The sequence below is a fragment of the Calidris pugnax genome, unplaced genomic scaffold (genome assembly GCF_001431845.1).
Source record: "Calidris pugnax isolate Ruff unplaced genomic scaffold, ASM143184v1 scaffold208, whole genome shotgun sequence".
Classification (NCBI taxonomy): Eukaryota; Metazoa; Chordata; class Aves; order Charadriiformes; family Scolopacidae; genus Calidris; species Calidris pugnax.
Genome location: NW_015090967.1, coordinates 2447408 through 2470545, shown reverse-complemented (window position 1 = coordinate 2470545; position 23138 = coordinate 2447408). Strand labels below are relative to the sequence as shown.

At 39.9% G+C, this 23138-nt stretch overlaps 1 protein-coding gene across 1 annotated transcript in view; it reads left to right on the top strand.

Moving 5' to 3' along the window:
* MLLT3 (myeloid/lymphoid or mixed-lineage leukemia; translocated to, 3) overlaps positions 1–23138 on the top strand; it is a 146840-nt gene that overhangs the window by 100077 nt on the left and 23625 nt on the right. The window contains exon 6 of the mRNA XM_014952587.1: positions 6877–7485. Within this exon, the coding sequence (XP_014808073.1) occupies positions 6877–7485 (609 nt within the window). The remainder of the gene's footprint in view (positions 1–6876; positions 7486–23138) is intronic.

Sequence of the window (23138 nt, the reverse complement as noted above, 5' to 3'; positions counted from 1 at the left end):
TCAGTTAGTATTTTTATTCAATAATAAACAAATTTGTGTTCAACAGAAATCTGAATTTCCTTGAGCAAGTAATTCCTTTTATATATCTTCCTCCTCTTTTTCTTTTCAGAGCAGGAGGCGTATTGGAGACTAATTCTAGTCCGTTGGCTTAAGATAGACACATTATATCAATAGGTGTAACATTTGAAGAAATGCTTTTTTATTAGAAAGGAAAATAGTGCATGATTTTTATGATCACTAATCCTAAATTCATACACTAAACTCAGAGTACAATAGACTGGCATGGCCATGCCAGTTTAATGACTTCAGTTTAGTGCTCAGTTTAATGACTTCATAAAATGTAGTGAACCACCCCTCCCTCCCCGCAACTGCTGCTTCTGCTAATTAGATTCCTAATGTCTGTCAGCAACTGGTGAGATTTGAAATGATTTCCAGAGGATACTGCTTATTCAAACTCATGTTCAACCAACTTGGGAATTACATGTTGTGGTGTGAAGTCAGAATCCAACCCTGCAAGATATACAGAGAGTTCAACACCATTTTTTGCCTTGTGGTTACAGAACTCTTTTAATCTGCAAATGTGTAACCTGTTGAGCAGCTGTCACAGCCCATTTGGATCTTTGAAATTTACAGAACAACATACTCAGTGATTTGAACTTTATTTCGTCAGCTCATTAAGAAATATAAGAAACAAACACAAAAAGCAGGGCGCCTTCCCCTTTGTCCAGACTAGTCTATCACATGAATTCATTTATTCATCACTCAAGTAATACAGTTTCATAATTTATAACCTGTAAGTCTTAGTCCATGCGCTTAGGAGCAAAAATAAATAAATTAGTGAGAGTGCTCATCCTTACTCCTCTGTGTCCTTCCTCCTCTGTCACTGTGTGGGTGTCCTCTGTATCACCTGTCACATGGGGAAACACCAAAGCCTCAGCAATCCAGCTGCTCATGAAGCCCCTTCAAAGGCTTGGTTTGTTGTTTTTTTTTTCTTTCCATAAACCGATGTTTTATACCTTCCTTTATAGCTTGGAGGTTTGGTTTATATAATTTCCATAAATTAGCAGATTCTGAAGAAAGGGCCAGACAAAGATGATGGCTGGAGGAGACAGCAATTTGCAGGTGATCATGGCTTCATAATGGTCCTTTAGCTCTTTCTGGCCACCTCTCCTGCCTGCCTGGTGCTCTCACTGCTCCCATCAGGCCTTAGCATGAGTTGTGTTAGCCAAAATCTGAGCAGGAGTGGAGTGCAACAGTCACAGTAGCACAGTTTTCTCTGTGGTAAAACCTTAGATTTTTATCATGCTTTCTAAAATATTTATTTTTAAAGTTCTGTTAGTACTGCCTTATGAAAGAGGATATATGTCTCAAAGTATTATATGTACACAGTGTTATTTGGCTTAAGAAAAGAAAACATCTGCAGTTATTTTAACATGCGTATAATCCTCTGCATTATTCTTTTGATGTTTGTTATGCAGTGTATCAAAGACTAACTCTCATTTGGGTTACTTCAATATTTGTTGAATACACAAATGCAAGCTATGGTGTGTAAATATCTTACCTGTCAAAACCCACCATCTCCATATTATGTATTAACTTGAGAAAAGACTGTTTTATTTGTCCGTCTTAGAAGAAATACATCATTCACTCTTATTCATTGCAACGCTTCTTAAGGTGGGAAGGAAAAGAAACAATGAAATGCACTGTTGGGTTTTGATAAATAAGAATATGGATTGAAAATACATTCTGATTTTAAATAAGATCTATGCTGTACATGATGGCAATATTTTGCTACATTTCATCCCCACCACCCTTCTGCATTCATCATTAGGCTTGATGTAATTTTACCAGGAATTATATTTGGTGTTTTTTCTGTTTTACAAATTTTATGTTCCTCTTGCTGTTTCCTTTAAGTTGGCTTCTGTTAGACACATTGCAGAAATTTAGAAATAAGAAAGGATAGGTTTTTTTACTTACAGGATGAATGCAAATATAAAAGGAATGGGTTGGCTGTTGTAGTGAAAGAGTAGCCCTCAGAGACCATGGTGGGGTTATATATATATATGTGTGTATGTATGTATAATGTCATGTACTACGATTTCTATTAAAAAATCAGCTTCTATGTTGTAGACTGGGGAAGGGAGTCTTGTTTTAAAATTGAAAAGGCACTAAAGATCTCAAGTTCCTATTGGTTTTAATACTACTGCACCCCAGGACCAATTTCACAGCTCTCATCTGTTGGAAAACCACTAAAATGAGTCTCTCCTTTCGGAGAAATTTAAAATACGTGATAAGGAGACCAATAAGGATTCCATCTAGTTTATTAATGGCACATATTTTATTCTGCCCCAGAGCAACATTTACAGCTCTGGCATGATAGAACAAGATGTGAAGATAAAAGCATTAATAATTAGTTCATATGTCAACCTTTGTGACTGGTCTTGCCTCCAAGTATGGAGCTGTTTTTGTTTTTGTTTTTTTTTTTTTAATTTAAAAAAGAATCACAAGGAAAAGAGTTTTGACTAAAACATCTCAAGGAATGAGAAGTGCCTTATGTTCGAACATTCAGATGACATCGTAATGTGTTCATGGTAGATGATTCTGCCCATTATTAATGCTGATGCATAAATATTATATAGATATAGTTAGATTTCCAAATCTGAATGAAAAATACATTTGCAGTGCTCATGCAAGAAACATCTGAACAAAAAGCAGAATTGAATAATTGATGTGAAAATTCAGTGTTTCGTTAATTAGTTTAGATAATGGGAAATTAAGATAAGGGAAGAACAGTTCAAAGTAATTGTTTTTAGTTAATTGTTTCCATCTGTTGCTACAGAGGAGAAGGGAGATACTGCTCTTTTTGCAAACATGATATATGTAAACCTTTCAGGTGGCTACAGTATTAAGTACTGGTTTAACACATCCCGATTGGACAGGTCAAAAGTAGTTATCTGCGAACAGGAAGCACACAAGTGCTTTTTGCTTTTTATTAAGCAAAATTATTTTATTAAGACTGCTATTTGCTGTCTTAATTTCTCCTCTTGTTGACATAGTTTTCATTAAACAGGCTAATTCTGCTTTGTTTTATTGGGTTGGGGTTTTTTTTCAGAGCAGTTCTGACTGTATTTTTAAAATTAGTCATCCCCTGTGGAGGTTGAGGCTGGCCATATCCTGCTTTGGTCCTTTAGTTTCCAGCACACTGTTGCTATCCCGTCTACGTTGTGGGTAAAACGGTGGTTAAGCAAGGGGGAAGAAAAGAAGAAAAGCTAAATGTGTTTTCCCCTCTGCAGTTTCGTAAATCTGTGGCAATGTTAGACAGCCAGACATACCATATCTGTATATGCAGGATTATAGAATCGTTTGGGTCGGATGGGACCTTTAAAGGGCATCTAGTCCAACGCCCCTTGCAATGAGCGTGGACATCCTCAACTAGATCAGATTGCTTAGGGCCCCATCCAACCTGACATTGAATGTTTCCAGGGATGGGACATCTACCACCTCTCTGGGCTGTAGATACCCCATCCATGGTTTAACCCTGGACCGCAGCTGAGCCCCACACTGCTGCTAACTCACTCCCCTCTGGTGGGATGGGGAAGAGAATCAGATGGGTAAAAGTGAGAAAAATTGTGGGTTGAGGTAAAGGCAGTTTAATAGGGAAAGCAAAAGCTACGCTTGTAACCAAATTTCAGAGCAGTTCTGACTGTATTTTTAAAATTAGTCATCCCCTGTGGAGGTTGAGGCTGGCCATATCCTGCTTTGGTCCTTTAGTTTCCAGCACACTGTTGCTATCCCGTCTACGTTGTGGGTAAAACGGTGGTTAAGCAAGGGGGAAGAAAAGAAGAAAAGCTAAATGTGTTTTCCCCTCTGCAGTTTCGTAAATCTGTGGCAATGTTAGACAGCCAGACATACCATATCTGTATATGCAGGATTATAGAATCGTTTGGGTCGGATGGGACCTTTAAAGGTCATCTAGTCCAACGCCCCTTGCAATGAGCGTGGACATCCTCAACTAGATCAGATTGCTTAGGGCCCCATCCAACCTGACATTGAATGTTTCCAGGGATGGGACATCTACCACCTCTCTGGGCTGTAGATACCCCATCCATGGTTTAACCCTGGACCGCAGCTGAGCCCCACACTGCTGCTAACTCACTCCCCTCTGGTGGGATGGGGAAGAGAATCAGATGGGTAAAAGTGAGAAAAATTGTGGGTTGAGGTAAAGGCAGTTTAATAGGGAAAGCAAAAGCTACGCTTGTAAACAAATCAAAACAAGTAATTCATTCACTGCTTCCCACTAGCAGGCAGGTGCTCAGATATCTACGAGAAAGCAGGGCTCCATCACCTGTGCCGGTTACATGGGAAGACAAACACCCTAAGTCCAAATGGCCTCCTCTTCTTCCTCCTTCCATGAGGTCATACGGCCTGTGATATCGCTCTGGCTGTGTCCCCTCCCAACTTCTTGTGCACCCCCAGCCTACATGCTGATAGGGTGGCGTGAGAAACAGAGAAGGCCATGACACTGTACGAACGCTTCTCAGCAATAGCTAAAACATCAGTGTGCTATCAACACTGTTTTCATCACAAATCCAAAATGTACCCCCATTTGCTACTGTGAAGAAAATTAGCTCTATCCCAGCCATAACCAGTACAAAGGATCAAAAAAAGAAAAGCAGATCCTTAGCACTCTACAATGGTAAGTGCGGCTTGCTCGAAAATAAAATTGAGCTAGGGATTTTTGCATGACTTTTATACAGATGAAAGCATATTCAGTCTTACACAGATGAGAGAATTTTGGGCACCACTTTAGTCTGCAGCTTGCAAAGGACTTGGATGAATAACCAGCAAAATTATTGACAATCAAACCCAGAAGTACATTTGTAATATTTATACTGACTAGCACCATTTTCAGTAGTTCCCCATTTGCCATAATGCTTTCTTTGCATAATAGTTTTGCTGGAATAGCACTTTATTGTAAGTGTTGTTCATCATCTTCTCTTTCAATCTAAGAATTTCAGTAAAACTATGATTCTAAAATTGGGTATTGGAACACCCCCAACTAAATATACTCCGACTTCTAATAAATACTGTCATCTTTTTGTCCTAAGGACGAGTAATTAAAGACTCTTGAGCTATAAGATGTATTGTTGCCAGGAAGTAAGGTGTGAGCATGAGAATCTTAGGCACTCTGAGACTGTATAGTCCATATAATTTCTCTAAAGCTATTCCTGTTCTGCCAGTCATGAGTTTGTTTGGGAGTTGGAGGGTGTGATGCTTCCATGGTATGCAGCACTTAGGAAATATCCTGCTTTCAAGAAGAGTTGGTTTCATAGGTGCGTAGATTAACCTATTTTTCATCAGGAGTAAAACTTCATATACTTTTATTTTCTAGGTTAGTATGTGTTCTTTTTTGTGGTGTTTTGTTTGTTTTTTTGTTTTGTTTTGTTTTGGTTTGGTTTGGTTTTTTTGGTTTTTTGTTTTTTTGTTTTTTGTTTTGTTTTTTTTTTCCAGCTTGGTGGTGTTAATGAAGTCCTATTCAGTATAAACCTCTATCTAGATTCACAATGCATCAAGTTTCATGCTTGTTTTCTTTTTATTTTCTCACAGTTTTTTTCTACATAAAGGGAAAGGAAAACAATCAGTGTATGCAATAGATTTGTTGAAGTTTTTGTTTTAAAAAGTTTCTCAGATGCTAGACTATATATAGATGCTTATAATCAGCTTGTAAGAAATTAAGCAACCTAAACTTGTTGAATGTAGGTTCCTGTAAATTGAAATGTCACTTTGAGATTTGAAGTAGTATAAAAATGAATCTTGTTTCTGGAGCGAGTGCTACAGGTGTTTAGTGTTTATTACAGGCTGCTGGGTATTTTTGAGATGCTGAGTGCCCACTACTAGCAGTTCCAGTGAATGCAGGCAGTGCTGGAGCTATCGTCGTCTTTTGAAAATTCCTGGGTGTCATTTCTCAGAATGAAGGATCCCATACAGCCCCGTGCGGATGATTCAGTTCCCTTATTGCATGTTCTAGCTGCAGATCACCACTTTCCTTGTCACTTAGACTGTTCAGATTCTACCAAAGAAACAACTGAGTGAGGAATGTTACTGCTCTGCTCTTTCTGCTAAATCTGATGATTTAGCAGATAATCTGAAATTAACAGATTCATCTTTCTGCTAAACCCTCTCAGAAATCCTGCTCACATAATGGTTGAATTTTAAAAAATTCAATTAAATACATAGCAGAGACAGCAGCAATAGATACAAAGAAGGCGGCTTTTTTAGTAAAGGAGGGTTTCTATAATAAGACATTGACTACTGAGATGTGTGTCAAATCAAGTCTTCCATATCCAGGCTGGACACAGAGTTGTAATCATGTATGAGTAAAAGGGCCTGGCAAAAGCTGGAGCGAGGATTGCAGTACGGAATTCAAGCTTTGCCTGAAATGTCATCAGGAGCACTTGTTTTGCTCTGATCCTGAAGTAATTCTGTTGACAGTATGTGGCTCCTTATCCTGATCTTTCTTTATGATGTTTTTTTTTTATGGTAGCTAGTGGTCATGGTTAACATTTTCTAAACTCTCTTCATGTTTACCTTATGATGTTTCTTAAAAAACATACCTAATTCTTAAGACCAAAACTAACTTGTGTGCAGATATTGACAAGCAATGGTAATTGCTTGTGTTTCACCGCTTTGTGACAGATAAGTTGACCAAAATGATGGAGTTTGTGTCTGTTCTTCCATATAAGTATTTGCAGTTTCTGGTTGTCAGTGTGCAGTTCCAAATTTTTAATATGAATCATTTGTCCATATTGTGTCTGTCTTCTGAGGCTTTAAGGGTTCCCTTCTCCCTTTGTAAAATTTTGCATCTCCTTTTTGCAGGACCCGACTAGGATTCTGAACATAAATAGCAGCAGCAGCAGTAGTAATAGTTTTTCAAAGACCCACAAGTTAGCAAAGGAGCACAAGGAAAAAACTTCTAAAGACTCAAAAGAACATAAAAGTGCCTTCAAAGAACCTTCCAGGGAACACAGCAAATCTTCCAAAGAATCCTCTAAGAAACCCAAAGAAAACAAACCACTAAAAGATGAAAAAATAGTTCCCAAGATGGCCTTCAAGGAACCCAAACCCATGACCAAGGAGCCAAAATCCGAAAACACCCCTATCCTTACCATAACAGGTGGGCAGCCACAAGAAAAGAAGACTCCCACAAAAAGGCCCTCTTTTCTGGACTCTGATGAGCCTTCTGCAAAAAAAAGAAAAAAAAGTGGCTCGGATTCGTTATTTAAAAGTTTTTCTAGTGCCCCACCGCTGATTCTTACTTGTTCAGCTGACAGAAAACAGACAAAGGATAGATCTCAGCTCAAAGTGGGGAGAGTCAAAATTGAAAATGATGCACTGGAGAAGAAGACGCCCACTCTGCCACCATTTGAAGATATTGTAGATACCAATGATTCTGACATGGAGGAAAACACGTCCTCCAAATCTGAAGTAAGTGGTGTTTGGTTTTGCTTCATACGTATTGAGTACTCCCAGTCTGTGGGACTGTGCACCATATTGGTATTTTTTCCTTCTTTTCTCCTGTATACTGGCAGATTGTTCAAACTGGAGGACGTAGACTGCCAGCTGCTCAAACTTATGCATGTTCTAGTTGAATTATATTGCCTATTCAAGTCTACGCAATTTATAAATCTGTCAACATTATGACAAATGAGCATGTGGGAGACGGCTATAAATAATATTGCTCTTTTGATCTTTTTCTTCTGAATTTTATGCTTCTTGTGAGAGAAAAGGAAATTGATTTAAATGCTTGTATTTCACACCCTAAGTCTTTGTGTTCAGATGTTAGAGAATTCAGTAAATTCAGGAAAGCATTACCAGTAAATCAGACTGTTACTTGTTATATTTCTGCTAAAAAGGGCAGTTCTGCAAATGATGCCAGTTTTGTGGAGGAGCAGGAGTAGTTCCTAGAATCTTCACTCTCATGAGGAGAGTCTATCCAAAGTAACAGACTTAGCCAAGAAGAAAGGCTGTTTTTATGGAAGTTTGCTTTTCTGAAAATATTTGCCTACCATGCCTGCTTATTTGTTTCAAGCGTAATTTGACCTTGATGATAAGGATTTTAATCGTTCTCCTAACAGACTTAAGTCTTCAGAAGCATCTTTTATAGAGAGATGAGTAGAGAAGGAAAGAGGAGGGAAGAGAAAGCTTGTTTACTGCCTTCATTTGTGCTTATGGCTAGAGATAGTGTGCACGGGAGAGAGGAAGTCTTCCCAGCCATGCCCACTCCATTCTCTCCTGTTTTCAGTCGTGCACCTCTGCTACTGCCATCAGATTCATAGCCCTGCTTGCTCTCTCTGGAGCAGACAATAAATACCCTGCTGTGGGGAGGTGTCAACATTAGATTTTTACTTTGCAGAAACTTGCCACAAGGGAGAAAGTAATTTATTTCTGAAGTGACCTTTTAATGACTGGTCCCTTAGGGTATGCAAAGGCTATAAAATTTAGAAGGTATGGAATAAGACAGGCTCCACTTTACAGCATGGCACTGGTGATATTGTGGTTAGGGTGATGGTCTCATTCTGGCTTACAACTTATAAATTTTTCTTTAAACCTGAAAATATTCACATTTGTCAGCCGGGGTGTGAATGAATTTTTAATGTCTTCAAAAGAAGATTTTTTAAATTATGTCAGTACCCTTAAGACTCACTACCCTCAGTATAGATGGCTAATTAGCATAGATTTTGCTTTCTGATTTCCTATTCATTCAATAGGTGCCACATAGTGGCACCCTTGTGTTTTACATAGGATGTCACAAATCCACTTGCACTGCTGTTCAGCATCCACCTGCAGTTGACCTGCAGGACCTTATGGGGTGTCTTAATTCTCTACTAAAGCAAAAAAAGCAGATTCAGGGCTCTCTAGTTCTGCAAGCCACTGTTACTGAGAGGATAAACTACCAGAGTCCTCTGAAAGAGAAGCATCTTCTACTGGCCTGGGCTCTGGTATATTTTAATGTTGATGTCCTGGACCATGGAACGGATAGATCTTCAGTGGGAGGGCCAGTATGGTCCACATCTGTGTGGATGAAAAAGATGTCTGCCACTTTGGGACTGCGCTCGTTAATAAATCAGGCTACGTATGGCTGCAGTCAGTGTCTGGATACTATTTAGAAAGTCAATAATATACTTGGTTTTTGAAAAGATAGCGAGAAAACCTGCAATATTTCCCTAAGATGCCTGTGTATTGATACCATTGTTAGTGCTGTGGGAGAAAGAGCTGGGCAGCCTGGTTAATGAGTGTCTACAGAATTTCAGAGTTGTTCCTTCTGCACTTCATTAGGTTTAACCATGGAGCCTAATGAAAGGTGATCAAGCAGTATAATAAAGGTAGTTCTGTATTCTGGAAAAAACAGTTTGGACTTTTTGTATGTGTTGATTGGTTCCTAAGCATTTTAGGAAAAGGAAAGAGCAGCTTGTACAGCTAGGCCTGTGAAGGGTACATCATATAAATATAGTCATATAAAATTTAAAAAAAAAAGCATAAATTGCAATGTTACATAGTAATGGTAGTGAAAACATGATTATGCTTTTGCTATACAGGCCAATTTATTTCAGGTCCTTTAATGCTTCATGATACTGATCAACATAATTGCCTGAAGCTGTGGAGACACTGGTTCAGTGGCATGTTCTGGCATAATTATATGCTATAAGATTCTGTCAAATGTAATTTCTTACTCTGGTACAGTTGCAGCAGTGGGTATCATAGCATTGATGAACAAAAACGTATCATTATTTAGGAGCAGATTCGGTGATAAAGTACCCAGGATTTATTCATAAAGTGGCTTTCAAAAAGCAAAACCACAAAACCCAACTCAGCAAATTTAGGTTAGATATAACAAATCAGATTGCAAATCAGCACCTAAAAGAAAATTATTAGGATACCACAAAAATATTACCTTAAGTCAAGTGCATTTTTTCTGGTTTAAGTTACATTTTTGCATAGTGCAATATACCGTATGAATTGTTGTAATAAAATTCTGAATAATTTTGCTAAGAATTTTGTGAGGACAATATCTTTTTCACTCCATGTTCTCATTGTCAAACACACACGTCCCAAAATGGTGACTGTTTGCTTTCTTGGTATTAACTCATATGCATAACTATGCATATCAAACATGACAAATTTGTAATAAAGGGTGTAATGTAACAGAGCTGTCTGTAACTGCTCTGTAGCTGAGGTAATATTACTTCACCTAGAATTATTTTAGTTGTGCTTTTATGTTTTACAGAGAGTTCAGTTTTGTCAGGAGGTGCACAAAACCAAGTAGTATTTGTGTGCATTTCTTAAAAAAAAAAAAAAAAAAGTAAGTCATGGGGAGGATAGGGACCTTTATTTTGGAAGTTCTGGAGGAGTCTTCCCTTGGCAAATGTTCATTGTTTCTGAATTTTGCCCATTAACTTGTTTTCTTATAATACGTGAGAACCAAGTTAAAAGTGGGAATCAGCAAACAGTGCTGGCAGTTATCTCCGTAAAAAGCTGCATAGTTGAAGTTCAGACAAATTCATACTGCTTTTATCAAACCTGTTCACCAGAAGCTAGAACTTCCTACAAAAGTAAGTTTCTTCCTGCAGCTGGTCACGCAGAATACTGTTTTCAGAGCTAGGTGTACTCCATGATCAGTTCTCAATTATGAAGGCTGGGTTTGGGTTTTTAAATTAAGCATGACATTCTGAGAAGTCATCATGGTAACGGGTGCTGATGAACATCATTACACATAGGTGCAGTTTCAATGGGTAGGTGCTACCGGGAGGAAATGGTGCTGCTCCCCTGATATCTTCTGATACAGCCCTGTTCACTGAATGGAGATGGGGTGTGTCCTTTCAATTGGTGGGCTTTCACCAGCCCTTCTTAGTACTGGCATCCTGCTCTACCTAGTTCTGCTCAATTCACACTTGAAATACTGGCCTTCACGAAGTGGAGCACGTAGAGGTTTAGCACCCCTGAAGAGAGGTAGAGCATGTCTGCCAATGGCTAATCCCCGCTCTGGACTGTCCCTTAAAATTCAGGTTTAAGAAGACAACTGTTAGCGTACTGTTGCCTCAGGGGCATTTTAGAAAGCCAGACACTGTACTGTGTCCTGCAGTCAGTCCCTCCAAATATCTTTGTAAAATTACAGTGGAAAATGAGAATCACATCCTTGCTTAGTGATAAACTTTCTGCCCTTGTTTATCAGCCTTTGTGTGTGTGACTTAAAGAATAAGACCACGTATTGTCATTTCTCTGTGGTCTCTGTGGTATGCCACAGTGTGGCATACACTGTGGTGTGGTGCACTGCTGTATTTACTTTAGCTCTGTTTTTCTCTTGACTTTGGGATGTTGGCAAGTGAAACGTGTCTCCGTTCCGCTTCATGCAGCTTTGTTGAGTGTCACTTTTCAAATACACCTGGGATTTGAAGTGTGTTGGACTTCAGCTTCAGTGACAGACTTTGTCTTCAAAACAGTGTGGGTCGTCTTAATGTCATAGGAGCTAGCAAAGTTATTCAGGAGCAACTTGTAGTATATTTGTAACTATCCTTTAGACAAAGGGCTGAGGAGTTATTTTACTAGCCTTGGTATGAAGCATGTAAAGTAGGGTACGGAGTAAAAGCATGTGAGATTTATGGTTTTATTGAGGCGTAGGAACTGGCATTGTAGGATTGTAGGAATTCATGCGTAGGAGCATTAGCACTGTCCAGTTGAAAACTCCAAACATTTGGCATTTTAATTCCGTGGCAGGATGTTTTAGTTAAAGGAAGCTCCATCTGTTTGCTCCCTGTGTGGGACGGTGCAGCAACATGAGAAAAAAAAAAGAGAGGGCTTGACAGTCTTGATTTTGTTGCCTGTCTGATAATGAAGTCGGATGATGTTCTCATAACATTATTGTGAGCTGCAAACTGGTGTGTGAGATGGGCCAATACAGAGTTTTCGTTATGAACGGGGCATTTTCCATGGCCAGAGCTACCCCCCGAGCTGTGGAGATGTTAGAGAAGGGATGCTCTGATACTACCTGTTTGATTATTACCAGTTTTGCTGGGTTAGGTAGGGAGGAAATAATGGTGCATGGTCCTAAATGAGGCTGCTGCAGCAGAAAGACACAAAGGAGATCAGGCATACCATATCACCTCATTCTTAGAAAGTCCATTGCAGAACAATGAAAATATAGAAGTGATCACATAGACTGTGGGCTTGTGCTTCATTAACTGCTTTTCTATCTTAAGCAGTCTTAAAGTTACAACATGAGTACCTCTTTAAAGCAATCCATACAATGCCACTTTGAATCTGGCCCATCATCTATTAATTTGACTGTTATAAAGGGGGAAGAGTATTTTGAAAACCCCCATAGTCTTGTAAGACCTCCAGGCCCTTGTTGGCTGAAAAAATCCTGCTTTCTGCCAGGGCTGAGAGCCAAAGTAAGATCTCTTTCAGATAATACTTAAAGTTAGAAATAACAGTAGTGTGGAGCTCTGTGTGGAATTTTCATGTTAGTTATCCAGGAAACAGAAGAAAGCTAGGTTTTATTTTTTTTGTGAGTCTGTGACTCTGTTAAGATCTGTAATAACACAGAAGATACTGACGATGTCCATCATTGCAGGCTGGGCACCATGGGTTTGTAACCTGTCGTATTCTTAGAATCTTTACTGCTTGCTTAATATTTTCAGGCATTGTTTCCATATTTGGTTACTTTCAGTCCAGGTGTGAATGCTGCTTTTAAAACCCTGCCAGCCACTCTCGTGGGGTTGTTTGCCCAAAGTACCCCTGTGTTGAGGAGTAGTCTCGGGCAGGTGGGTGTTAGTGGTTCATGTAAATACTGTACAGTCCAAGGTGTTTCCTTCCAGATGTGTACCCAGAAATAGGGGCCTGAGATTGTCAGACCTCTTTAGAGAAATGATAGTAGGCACAAGTACACTCTGTGGCCATCGGCATCTACTGCAGTACAACACTATTCAGCTGCTTTACTAAGCCTCTTTTTATTAGCTGGTACTATGAAGGAAAAAAAGCTTTGGCTTCCAACACAAAAGCTGAGGTGCCTGTTAAGCTGCTCTGAATGTCGTGAGATGGACCACCAATGGATGAGGAAGCAGCAAGATTGACAGGGAGTGATTCTTCTGTGGCAGCAAGCTCAGATGTTAAACTGAGATACTTCTGTTACCACAGTATGTTAGAAATCACTGGCTTACAAAAATTTTAAGGATTTAGAAATAAAACGGTGGAGAGAAACTCTGTAGAAATAGTTAAATGTCCAAGTTGCAAACGTAATCTTACGAGAGTCAGGAAATTTTGCATTCTTGAGGCAAAGTCATGAGTATTGAGTTATTTTTTTCAATTGTAGGCAGTGTCATGTTTTGACCACAGAAATAACATCATACGTTATTAGACTACGAGTTCAGGCTTCAGTATTTCGCTTTATTCACAAGTGTTGGCTACATCCATTTTAGTGGAGACTGCTCATGTGGATTAACTCAGTCATTTGCATAGATGCATTTTTGGTTTGGGGCCTTATTTTCTCTATTTCATCTCTGGAAAATTCTGTTCAGTGGCTGGACTGCAGAAAGTAAGGATTTAAACTGGGTATGTGCAGTGCCAATATTTTCATTATATTCTTTCTTTTGTGGCAAAAAACCCCAACTTTGTGTCTGGTCCAGTGAACTCATGGCAGTTTTTTGAGGCCAAGATGATTGCAGTCAAAATGTTAAAAGTAGGATGTTTTATTTTAATCGTGATCAAAGAAGATCTTCTTGATACAGATTTCATTGCTTTGAAGTTGCTTTATCTGCTTACATACATTATGTTGGGATCCAGAGAAATGGCTCCATGTAATTAAAATAAAATCCAGCACCTGCTAGCTATCAGCTGAAATAGTTGAACTATGTCTACAATACTTAGATCTATCCAAGTCTTTTATGCCCTTTTTTTTTTTTTAATGTGGAACCATCAAGTTTACACTTGTTTTCTTTGGCAAAAATGGCATGTTTTACTCATGTACTTTTGAAGGTTTGCTGCCAAACTCCCCATGAAATTCATTAGATAATTTTCGTAATGCTTCCCACTCAGAAGCTTGTAACGTAGTGATGACTGATATGAATTCTCCAGGACACAGCATATATGCACAATTTAATTTTTACATTTTAAAGACTGACTAGTCCCCTGAAATTTAAATTTTATCACGGTAGGGTAAAGGCTGCCTGAACTCACTACTATTGTGAGCGTATCACGTATCATACTATGTAGCATTAATGACAATTCATTGCCAGCTGTTGAAAGACTGCCCTTAGCTCCCCACGCCGTGGAGCCCTGGGGTTGTGCTAGGTGTCACATCACACGAGGATCCTGAGGAGCCTTTTGAGAACGGGCAAGGGGTGCTCCTGATGAACATCGTGTGTCTGCCCCAGATTGGAGGGCGTTGGTGCCTTTTCTTCCCTTATTGACATGTGCGTATGACCCTGGTACAGGGAATAAGTGAGAACAGATACAATCCTGCGATGGCTCTTCCTTGCCCTTGATATGGCTGCCCATTCCCTCACAACGGTAGTGTCCTCTCCTTTGCTGCAAAATCAAGGTGTGCCAGGCAGCAGCTACTGTTTAGGGAAAGCCTCATGCCTGCAACTAATTCTAACAATAATTTGGGTGTTTGCTGAAGGTAGTGCTACACCACCACACCAGCAACAGAAAAATTGTCATTCACTTAAAAGTGTTGGTGTGGATTTGAGAAGCAAATTAACTCAGTGTTCAGTGCTGTCTTACATGGCTTAGTCAATACCTTAGTACAGATGATGTTTTTGTTAGAAAAAGATGTTGCAAAATGAATTTTCTTCACACTTTTTCCTATAAACAAACAAGGAGGAAGCTTTGAGAAAAACATTCAGCTGTGGTGGTAGTAGTTCCGGTAGAACATAACATTTCCTATGTAAAGCCTCTAAGCAGGCTTGCTTCCTCACTTGAAAACAGAATCGTTTCTCTGCCCATCTGAACTGTGTAGCTCATGCTTCCTCTGGCCTCATCTACTTCAGTGGGGTTTCCTCTCTGGGCAGCCATTCGTTCCCATGTGGGACTGAAAACAAGTCGGTGCACATAGCTTTGGTCATCAGACTTCATTGTTTTAAGACCGCTTGGCTATGAAAGGACCAAGACATTTGCTAGTTACTGCTGAATTAATTCCGTTGGAAATTACAGTTTTTGCACACGTGTAGCATGGCAAGACAAGGCTGCCTGATTTCTAGGGCACACATATATAGGGCTTTTCAAATTATCTTGAGAAACATTAACCTCTTCTTGTCGTGGATGTCTGAGCCTCCGTGCAGGAATTGCTTACTGTGTACTAACCATGCTGCAAGTCACCTGGCAGACGTGGAGGAAATTATGTTCTGTGTTTCACTGAATTTCACTGAATTTTTTTAGAGTTGGAAGGGACCATAGAGATCATCTAGTCCAACTCCCCTGCTGAAGCAGGACTACCCAGGGCTTGTCAGAGCATGTTATTCAGGACTGCATCCAGGCGGGTCTTGAAAATCTCCAAGGAAGGGGACTCCACAACCTCCCTGGGCAGCCTGTTCCAGGGCTCTGTCTTCCTCATATTCAAGTGGAACCCTTTATGTTCCAACTTGTGCCCATTGCCCCTTGTCCTCTCACTGGCAACTACTGAAAAGAGTCTGGTTCCCTCCTCCCTCAGCCTGCCCTTAAGATACTTGTAGGCATTAATAAGGTCTCCCCTCAGCCTTCTCTTCTCCAGACTAAAGAGTCCCAGCTCTTTCAGCCTCTCCTCATAAGGGAGATGCTCCAGTCCTTGAATCATCTTTGTAGCCCTACACTGGACTCTTTCCAGTAGTTCCCTGTCCCTCTTGAACTGGGGAGCCCAGAACTGGACGCAGTATTCCAGTTGTGGCCTCACCAGTGCAGAGTAGAGGGGGAGAATGACCTCCCTTGACCTGCTGGCCACACTCTTCCCTATGCAGCCCAGGATTCTGTTGGCCCTCCTGGCCACAAGAGCACACTGTTTGCTCATTGTCATTTTGTTGTCCACCAGGACCCCCAGATCCTTTTCTTCAGAGCTTGTCTCCAGCAGGTCCGTGCCTAACCTGTATTGATGCCTAACATTCTTCTTCTCCAGGTGCAGGATCCTGCACTTTTCCTTGTTGAACCTCATTAGGTTCTTCCTTGCCCAGTTCTCCAGCCTGTCCAGATCTCGCTGGATGGCAGCACAGCCCTCTGGAGTGTCAGCCACCCCTCCCAGTTTGGTATCATCAGCGAACTTGCTGAGGATACACTCTGTCCCCTCGTCCAGGTCACTGATGAATATATTGAACAGCACTGGACCAAGTATTGACCCCTGGGGGACACCACTGGTTACAGGCTTCCAGCTTGAACCTGGTCCATTAATCATTACCCTTTGGGTCCTGTTGCACAGCCAGTTCTCAACCCACCTCACTGTCCCCTCTTCCAGCCCACACTTCCTCAGTTTCCCAATGAGGATGTTATGGGAGACAGTGTCAAAAGCCTTGCTGAAGTCAAGGTAGATGACATCTGCTGCCCTCCCCTCATCCAACCATCCAATGTTGTGGGAGTTAATGTTTCAGACAGCGGAGGTAGAAGGTTAGGATAAATAGACCTATTTGCACTTGTTCGAATCTGTTTAAATCACTTCAGAGTGATGTTAAGAGGAGAGAGTTTAAAGGTAACGGATAATATATACCCCATCACCAGGAGAGCTGTGTCTTATAGCTGAGGTTTACAGGCAGCTGTACTGGTGCCCCAAGCAAAGAGTACTCCTGTCTGGAGATAACGGGTACCAGGGGCAGCAGTTATGGAATGGGGAGTCTTCACATCGATTTCCCAAACCAGCAAACCATTGCAAAGTTTAGGCAGTTAGTATCGTTGGTGAGCAGTTGTGATTGGGATGGAAGTAAATCAAATGACTTTGCATGAGGTCATTTTAGGTATTACCTAAATAGTGCGAGGAGATTACATATGAGCCCAGGCTGTGTGTTTTTCATTATTCAAATTATCAACCACAAAAGTATTATGGTTTAAAACATGCAAAAAAAGACTAGATACAGGCTGTGTTAATTTTAATTTATTTCATTGTAGGAGTAGTCTTTTTCCATTGCCTGTGCTGCTTTAATGCGGTTTAGGTAATACACTGTAACTTTATTCTACGGGTGAAAAGGGCATGGTTTCAAGATGGTGCTTATTGCACTACATCTTCCACAAGAAGAGTAAAATATCATGAGTGGGCAGGAATATCAAGCAAAGAGCTGTCATCTGAATATTCTGGGTGGCAACAGTTCAGTTGCAAAGCTTCTCAGGTTCAAAACAAAAGGAAAAAGGCACTCTTGGCGTTCTTAGTGACATAAATTTGCTTTGGTAGAGGACCATTAGGAGTAGATAAAATTTTGCAAGTTACATGTTAAAATTTTAGCCAAAGAAAATCAGTTTCTAGATGTGATGGTTCAACTTGATTTATTTGTGTCATATGCAGCCTTTTTGATCCTTTGAACACTGTAAAACTCAAGATTAATCAGTGTTGTAGTATATGAGATCTTAATGTACTAATATTTTAAATAAGAAGCCAATATTTCTAATAACTTCTGTTACCTATATCAGTTACATTAAAATATATTACAATGTGTTATAAGAGTGTGAGTGGACTGTATTTTAAATACAAACAAGTATTAGGTGTTCTTAAAGAAGTTTTCTTTGTCTTTATTTCATGTTAGGAACTTATTACACCTTATGAAAGAGTTGCAAAACTCTTTCTACTAACATAAATCTGAGAATGTACTATGAAAAGTCGATTTTAAGTCTCCAAAGCATGAACAAGGGGCTCTAAATGAGTATTATTTTTTGTAGTAACCAGTGAAAGTATGCGTGTAGGAAAGAATTACAGCACACAGATGTGTCAGCCATAAATGGTAAAATACTAGTAAGGTGACAGCAATCTGTTCTGTGCTTTTTTTCTCTGAGAATCAGCATTGTATAGTTCTGTGTATATATGATATACACAATCTTTTGTGTAAACTACTAGACAAATACATGAGAATATTAGCATAGAGCAAGTGCTTAGGAACAACACTGACAGATGCCTCAGAAATATCTATGGAGAAAAAAATCTGTGTAGAGCATCCTGTTGTCAGCCGTGACATCTAGAAATTATTGTTCAGTCTACAATAGCACAAGATTAGCCAAAAATTATGAAACTTTGAAAAATAGTTTGAGGGGCTTTGTTTTTTTTTAGGGACTCAAGAATTATTTAAAGTAAAGTGTAGTTTTTTGCATTTTTTTCACTCTTAAGCTTTTTGCTGCAACTGGAATGTACAGAAATGAATGCTGAGATTTTTCACATAATTGTTTAAATCCCTGGAGTTAAGTTTGAGGGAAAAAATTGTAAATATAATGAAGCTTGCTGTAAAACTGACAAGACTAACAAAGATGGCATGGAAGACCTGCACTAGGTCTATCTATAGTCTATGGTGAAATTTTGGACAATTATTTGTGGTTTTTTTCCTTGGGATATCGATTCAGTAGCCAGCAGTCTGCAATAGCAAAGACAGTGAATAGGAACTGTGCAGCGGCACTTCAGACAAAAAGCTGTCGTTTTTCATATATTTATGTCTGTATTTACTTGATGTGTATGACCTTGACAAGATTTTTGCATAGCAAAGGTTTAGCGTAGGGTTGTGCTGGGAGCACACTGCAGAGTTTGAGCTACATAAAAAGAGAGAGGAACTATGGTAAATTTGCAAAGTCTGGGAGTACCTGCTGAGAAGACCAGCTTTCAAATGGTGCGCAGAATAACATCAATAAAAAATGTGTTACAGGTTGTGAGATTGTTCTCCAGCTGCTTCTTTGTTAGTACAAGTGCATGAACTTCTAACATCAGGACCTCAGATCTGGCAGAATTTAGGTGAACAACCTTCCTGTATCAAAAGTGACAGCAAACTGTCTGTTTAGTTTCCCAAGCAGTGAACTGGGACTGCCTCAACATCTGCCCTTCTCGGTGCTGATATGTAAAATAGGGCACAGGAGAGAAAATAGGGCAAGAGAAGAGAATCATGAAGTGTTGGCTTCTGGTACAGCAGCTGTCAGGGCTGGCCAGAACAGCTACCACCGTTTTTCTACCATTGCTATTAGTCCCAGTAGAGCAGAAAATGTAAATTAGTGGAATGAAACTTTCGCTTTGGCTTTAATTCCTTGGCTGAATTTTCTAGTTTGTGTCTAGTAGTAACATTGATGGTTAGGCTTTCTTTCTAAAACAACTTTCTCTCCTTTATTGGCTTATGAGAGCTTTGTGTGTATAATGTATGAACGTTCTCAAAGGAAAAGTTTAAAAATTGTAAAGTTAAAGTTCCCAGAAAATTAATGTGAGTATTGCTTGTCAGTTTAATTTGGCCTTTCCCTACCTACCAGAGTACAGACAGTCACCATTCTCTCATCACAGGGCTTTCATGCCACTCAGCTTGCAAGATAAGCAATATTCTTCAAGCAAGTGCTTAGTGTCTGTTTTGAAAAGGCTAAGCAAATCCCACTTCATCCGATGCAATTGCTCAGACAAAAGGTTTGGTTTAGGTTCTTTTCTGGATACTAACTGTTAAATGGAGGATGTATTTCAGATTCCCAGAGTCGTTGAGGCTGGAATGGACCTCTCACCTTCTTAGTCAGGGCCACTTAGAGCTGGTTGCCTAGGACCACATCTAGATGTTTTTTCATGTCTCTTGTTAGGGAGACAACCTTTCTGGGTAACCTGTGCCCATGCTTGGTCACCTGACAGTACAAAAGTGTCTCCTGATGTTCAGAGGAAACCTCCTGGTTTCCATTTGTGTGAATTGACTTGTGTCATGTCACTGAGCACCACTGAAAAGAGCCTGGCTCTGTCCTCTTTTCACCCTCCCTTCAGGTATTTATATACATTAATAAGATGCATGAGGACCCCCAGGTCCCTTTCTGTTGAGCTGCTTTCCAGCTGGGTGGCCTCTAGGATATGTTGCTGCATGGGGCTGTTCTTCCCCAGGGATGAGACTTCACACTTCTTGTTGAACTTCATGAGGTTCCTGTCGTCCCATTTTGCCAGCCTGTCAAGGTCCCTCTGGGTGGCAGAACGACCCTCTGGCATACCAGCCCCTTGTCCAGTTTTGTGTGATCATGAGGGCAAACTCTGCCACATCATCCAGATTATTAATGAAGATGTTAAAAAGGACTGGGCCCAGTGTTGACACCCTGTGGTACACTGCGAGTTACTGACCTCAAACTAGATTTATACCACTGATCACCACCCATTCAGCCAGTTTTCAATCCACATCACTGCCTGCTTATCCAGCCCATACAATAGCAGCTTGTCTATGAGGATCTTACGGAAAAGAGTATCAAAGACCTTAATAAAGTCCAGGTAGACAATATCCATTGCTCTCTGCTCATCTGCCAGGCCAGTCATTTCATCACAGAATTTTATTAGTTTGGTCAATCACAACTTCCTCTTGATGAATCTGTGCTCCTGATGATGGTTTCCAGGATTGGCTGTTTCATCACCTTCGCAGGGATCGAGGTGAGGCTGACTGGCCTGTAGTACCCTGTAGTACCCTTCTTGAAGACAGGAGTGACACTTGCTTTCCTCCAGTGTTTGGCCACTTCTCCCATTCACCCTGATCAGTCAAAGATTGTCAAGAGTAGGCTCAATAACATCTGTCAGCTTCTTCCTCAGCACTTGTGGGTGCATCCCACCAGGGCCCATGGACTTGCTCAGGTAGCAGGTACAGAGCCAACTTTATTAACAAATAACCTCATCTCCATCAGTGATATGGAATTTTTCTTTGAAATTGCTATAAATAGATAAAGCAGCTAATTGTATCAGTACCTCAGGTCACATTCTCTGCCAAATGGCAGAGAAATGGCAGGTCTCTGCCTCCACCCAAAAATCAATAATCTGGCATTTCCTGTTTAAATTTTATATCTCCATAATCTTAAATTGCTTCTCTAAATATTTTCTTAGTTCCTTTAATGTTGTAGTTATGAAAAAATATTTCCATTTCTATAAGAAAATAATTAATTCCACTTCCTAGTCCATACCCCTGTTCTTCCATCTTCCCTGTGAGCTTGCAATTTGCAAGCTAACTTCTTGTGAATGGTTAAAAAGGAAAGGTTTTCCTCGCCTTGGAGGCTAGTTGCTATTGTGGCAGCGTGACAGGAGATGTAGTGATGAGCAGAATTTGGGCAGGGTGCAGGTAGCTCAGTTCAGGCGTATGGTATCAGGGACACCCAGTGTCTCCCCTTCGCGGTGGCAGATGTGGACACTTGGTGGGTGAGGTAGGGCTGTTCTGTCCTTTGAGCTACACGTGGGTTGGATTACTCTACTAAAAGCTGAGGCGGTGGTCAGTGACTGGGTGCTTTAAGAGGCAGTAGAAGTTGTTAGTACGGGAGTCCTGTCAGAGAAGAAGGCTTGTTCGTGGGAGATCATGTTCCTCCTCCCTGAGAAGCTAACTTCGAACAAAGTGGAAGGGGAAGTAGTACTCAGCTATAATCAGTTTTAAGTGGATCGACTTTTCAGTATGTGTGGCACACAGAAACATAAATCTTTAGACTATTGTGCATAACAATAGGAAATATGTAGACTGGCTGATATGAAATGGGATATTACTACAGCACTTAAGTTTTATTTCAGGAAACAATGTGTACGCTTCCTTTAAAAACAGTTCAGGGGAAGGCAAGAAAAGCCAATTGTCACCCACATACAGATGTTTTCTATTTTTTAATGTAAATAAGGGGCTTGAAATGATGGAGTTTATTTTTAGAAGATGTTTTATGAATCCAGGCAACCATGAAATATTACAGAAAGAGTTTGATTATATCCTATGTCAGAAACAGGTGAGTTTTCCTGAAAATTGTTTGCAGCTCAAGAGTTGTGCTACTTGTAAAAACAGACAAGAGTTTGGAAATGACAGAAGCCAAGTGATTTAGAGCTGGTGAAAAAAGGTACCTTTTCAGGGAAAACTTGAGCCAAAGAAAAGTCCCTTTTCTTGCCGAACAGTTTCAAAGCACAGAATCCCTCAACCAGGCCTAATAAAGAAGCCAGTGTCTCCTGTGCATCGGTGTGAGAGCACTAAAACGAAATAGACTGTCTAAGAATGCAATAAATCATATCGGGTCATTGCACTAATGAACAGTTTGGGCCCAAACTCTCATTAGCTTGTCTGCTGGAAGAAAAAACTAGTAAAACAGGAAAAGAACATATGAGAGAAGCTCTTTGCTGGTACTATCTTAAGCTTTTATTGTTGAAGGACACCCTTTAGCTAATTTCAGACCCATTAAAAAAAAAATAAATCTGTTTGGTAATTAGTAACCAATGGATAAGAGCAGAAAGCCCAAGTGAATAAAGCCATAAATACCTAAGTCCTTGGGATAACAGCCTGTAAAACTGTCAAGAAGCATTGCTGAAGTGACAAAAGATAGCCTCTGGTAACTGAAAGTATTGGCACTATCGGCACTAATCCATATTCATATATGGAAGGCATATTTTTAGTTCCTTCCAAAAAGACAAGCCTTTTCTGTTAATAACATTCATTCTTATGTTAAAAGCAGCTGTTTCTTGTGGGTGCTCTCTCATCCCGGATTTCTCAAAAATCAAAAAAGCTAGGTTTGATTTCCAGTACTTAACAATTTTAACATTTATGCAAATTTGTATTTCTCAAAATAAATTTTCAGACAGGGCTGTTTAAGGGAATAATGTCGGTTGTTTCAAGAGGCATTAAGAACCCTTTTAAAAAGACTGTGAATGGCCATTTGTGCTTCACTGGGACTTTTATGGTGTGGCTTCCCAAAGTGAACTTGCTAAAGGAGAGCAGAATTTTTATCAGGAAGGTATTATAACAACTTTGTGTGTATTCATATCCATTTCTTCTTGTGATCCTGCCTCAAGTAGTTAAGGCTAGGAGAAAATGTTAACATGGAGGAATTTCACTGGTGTTTGCATACCTTATAATATGAATGAGACCAGCTTTGCCCTTTTTCATTTCCAGTAAACTAATTCAAAAAGAAAGTAGTGAAGCTTTAATAGTGACAAATATCTCCATACCTGTGTGATTATTTTTTCCTACAGTTGTAGCACTTCTTCAAGTATT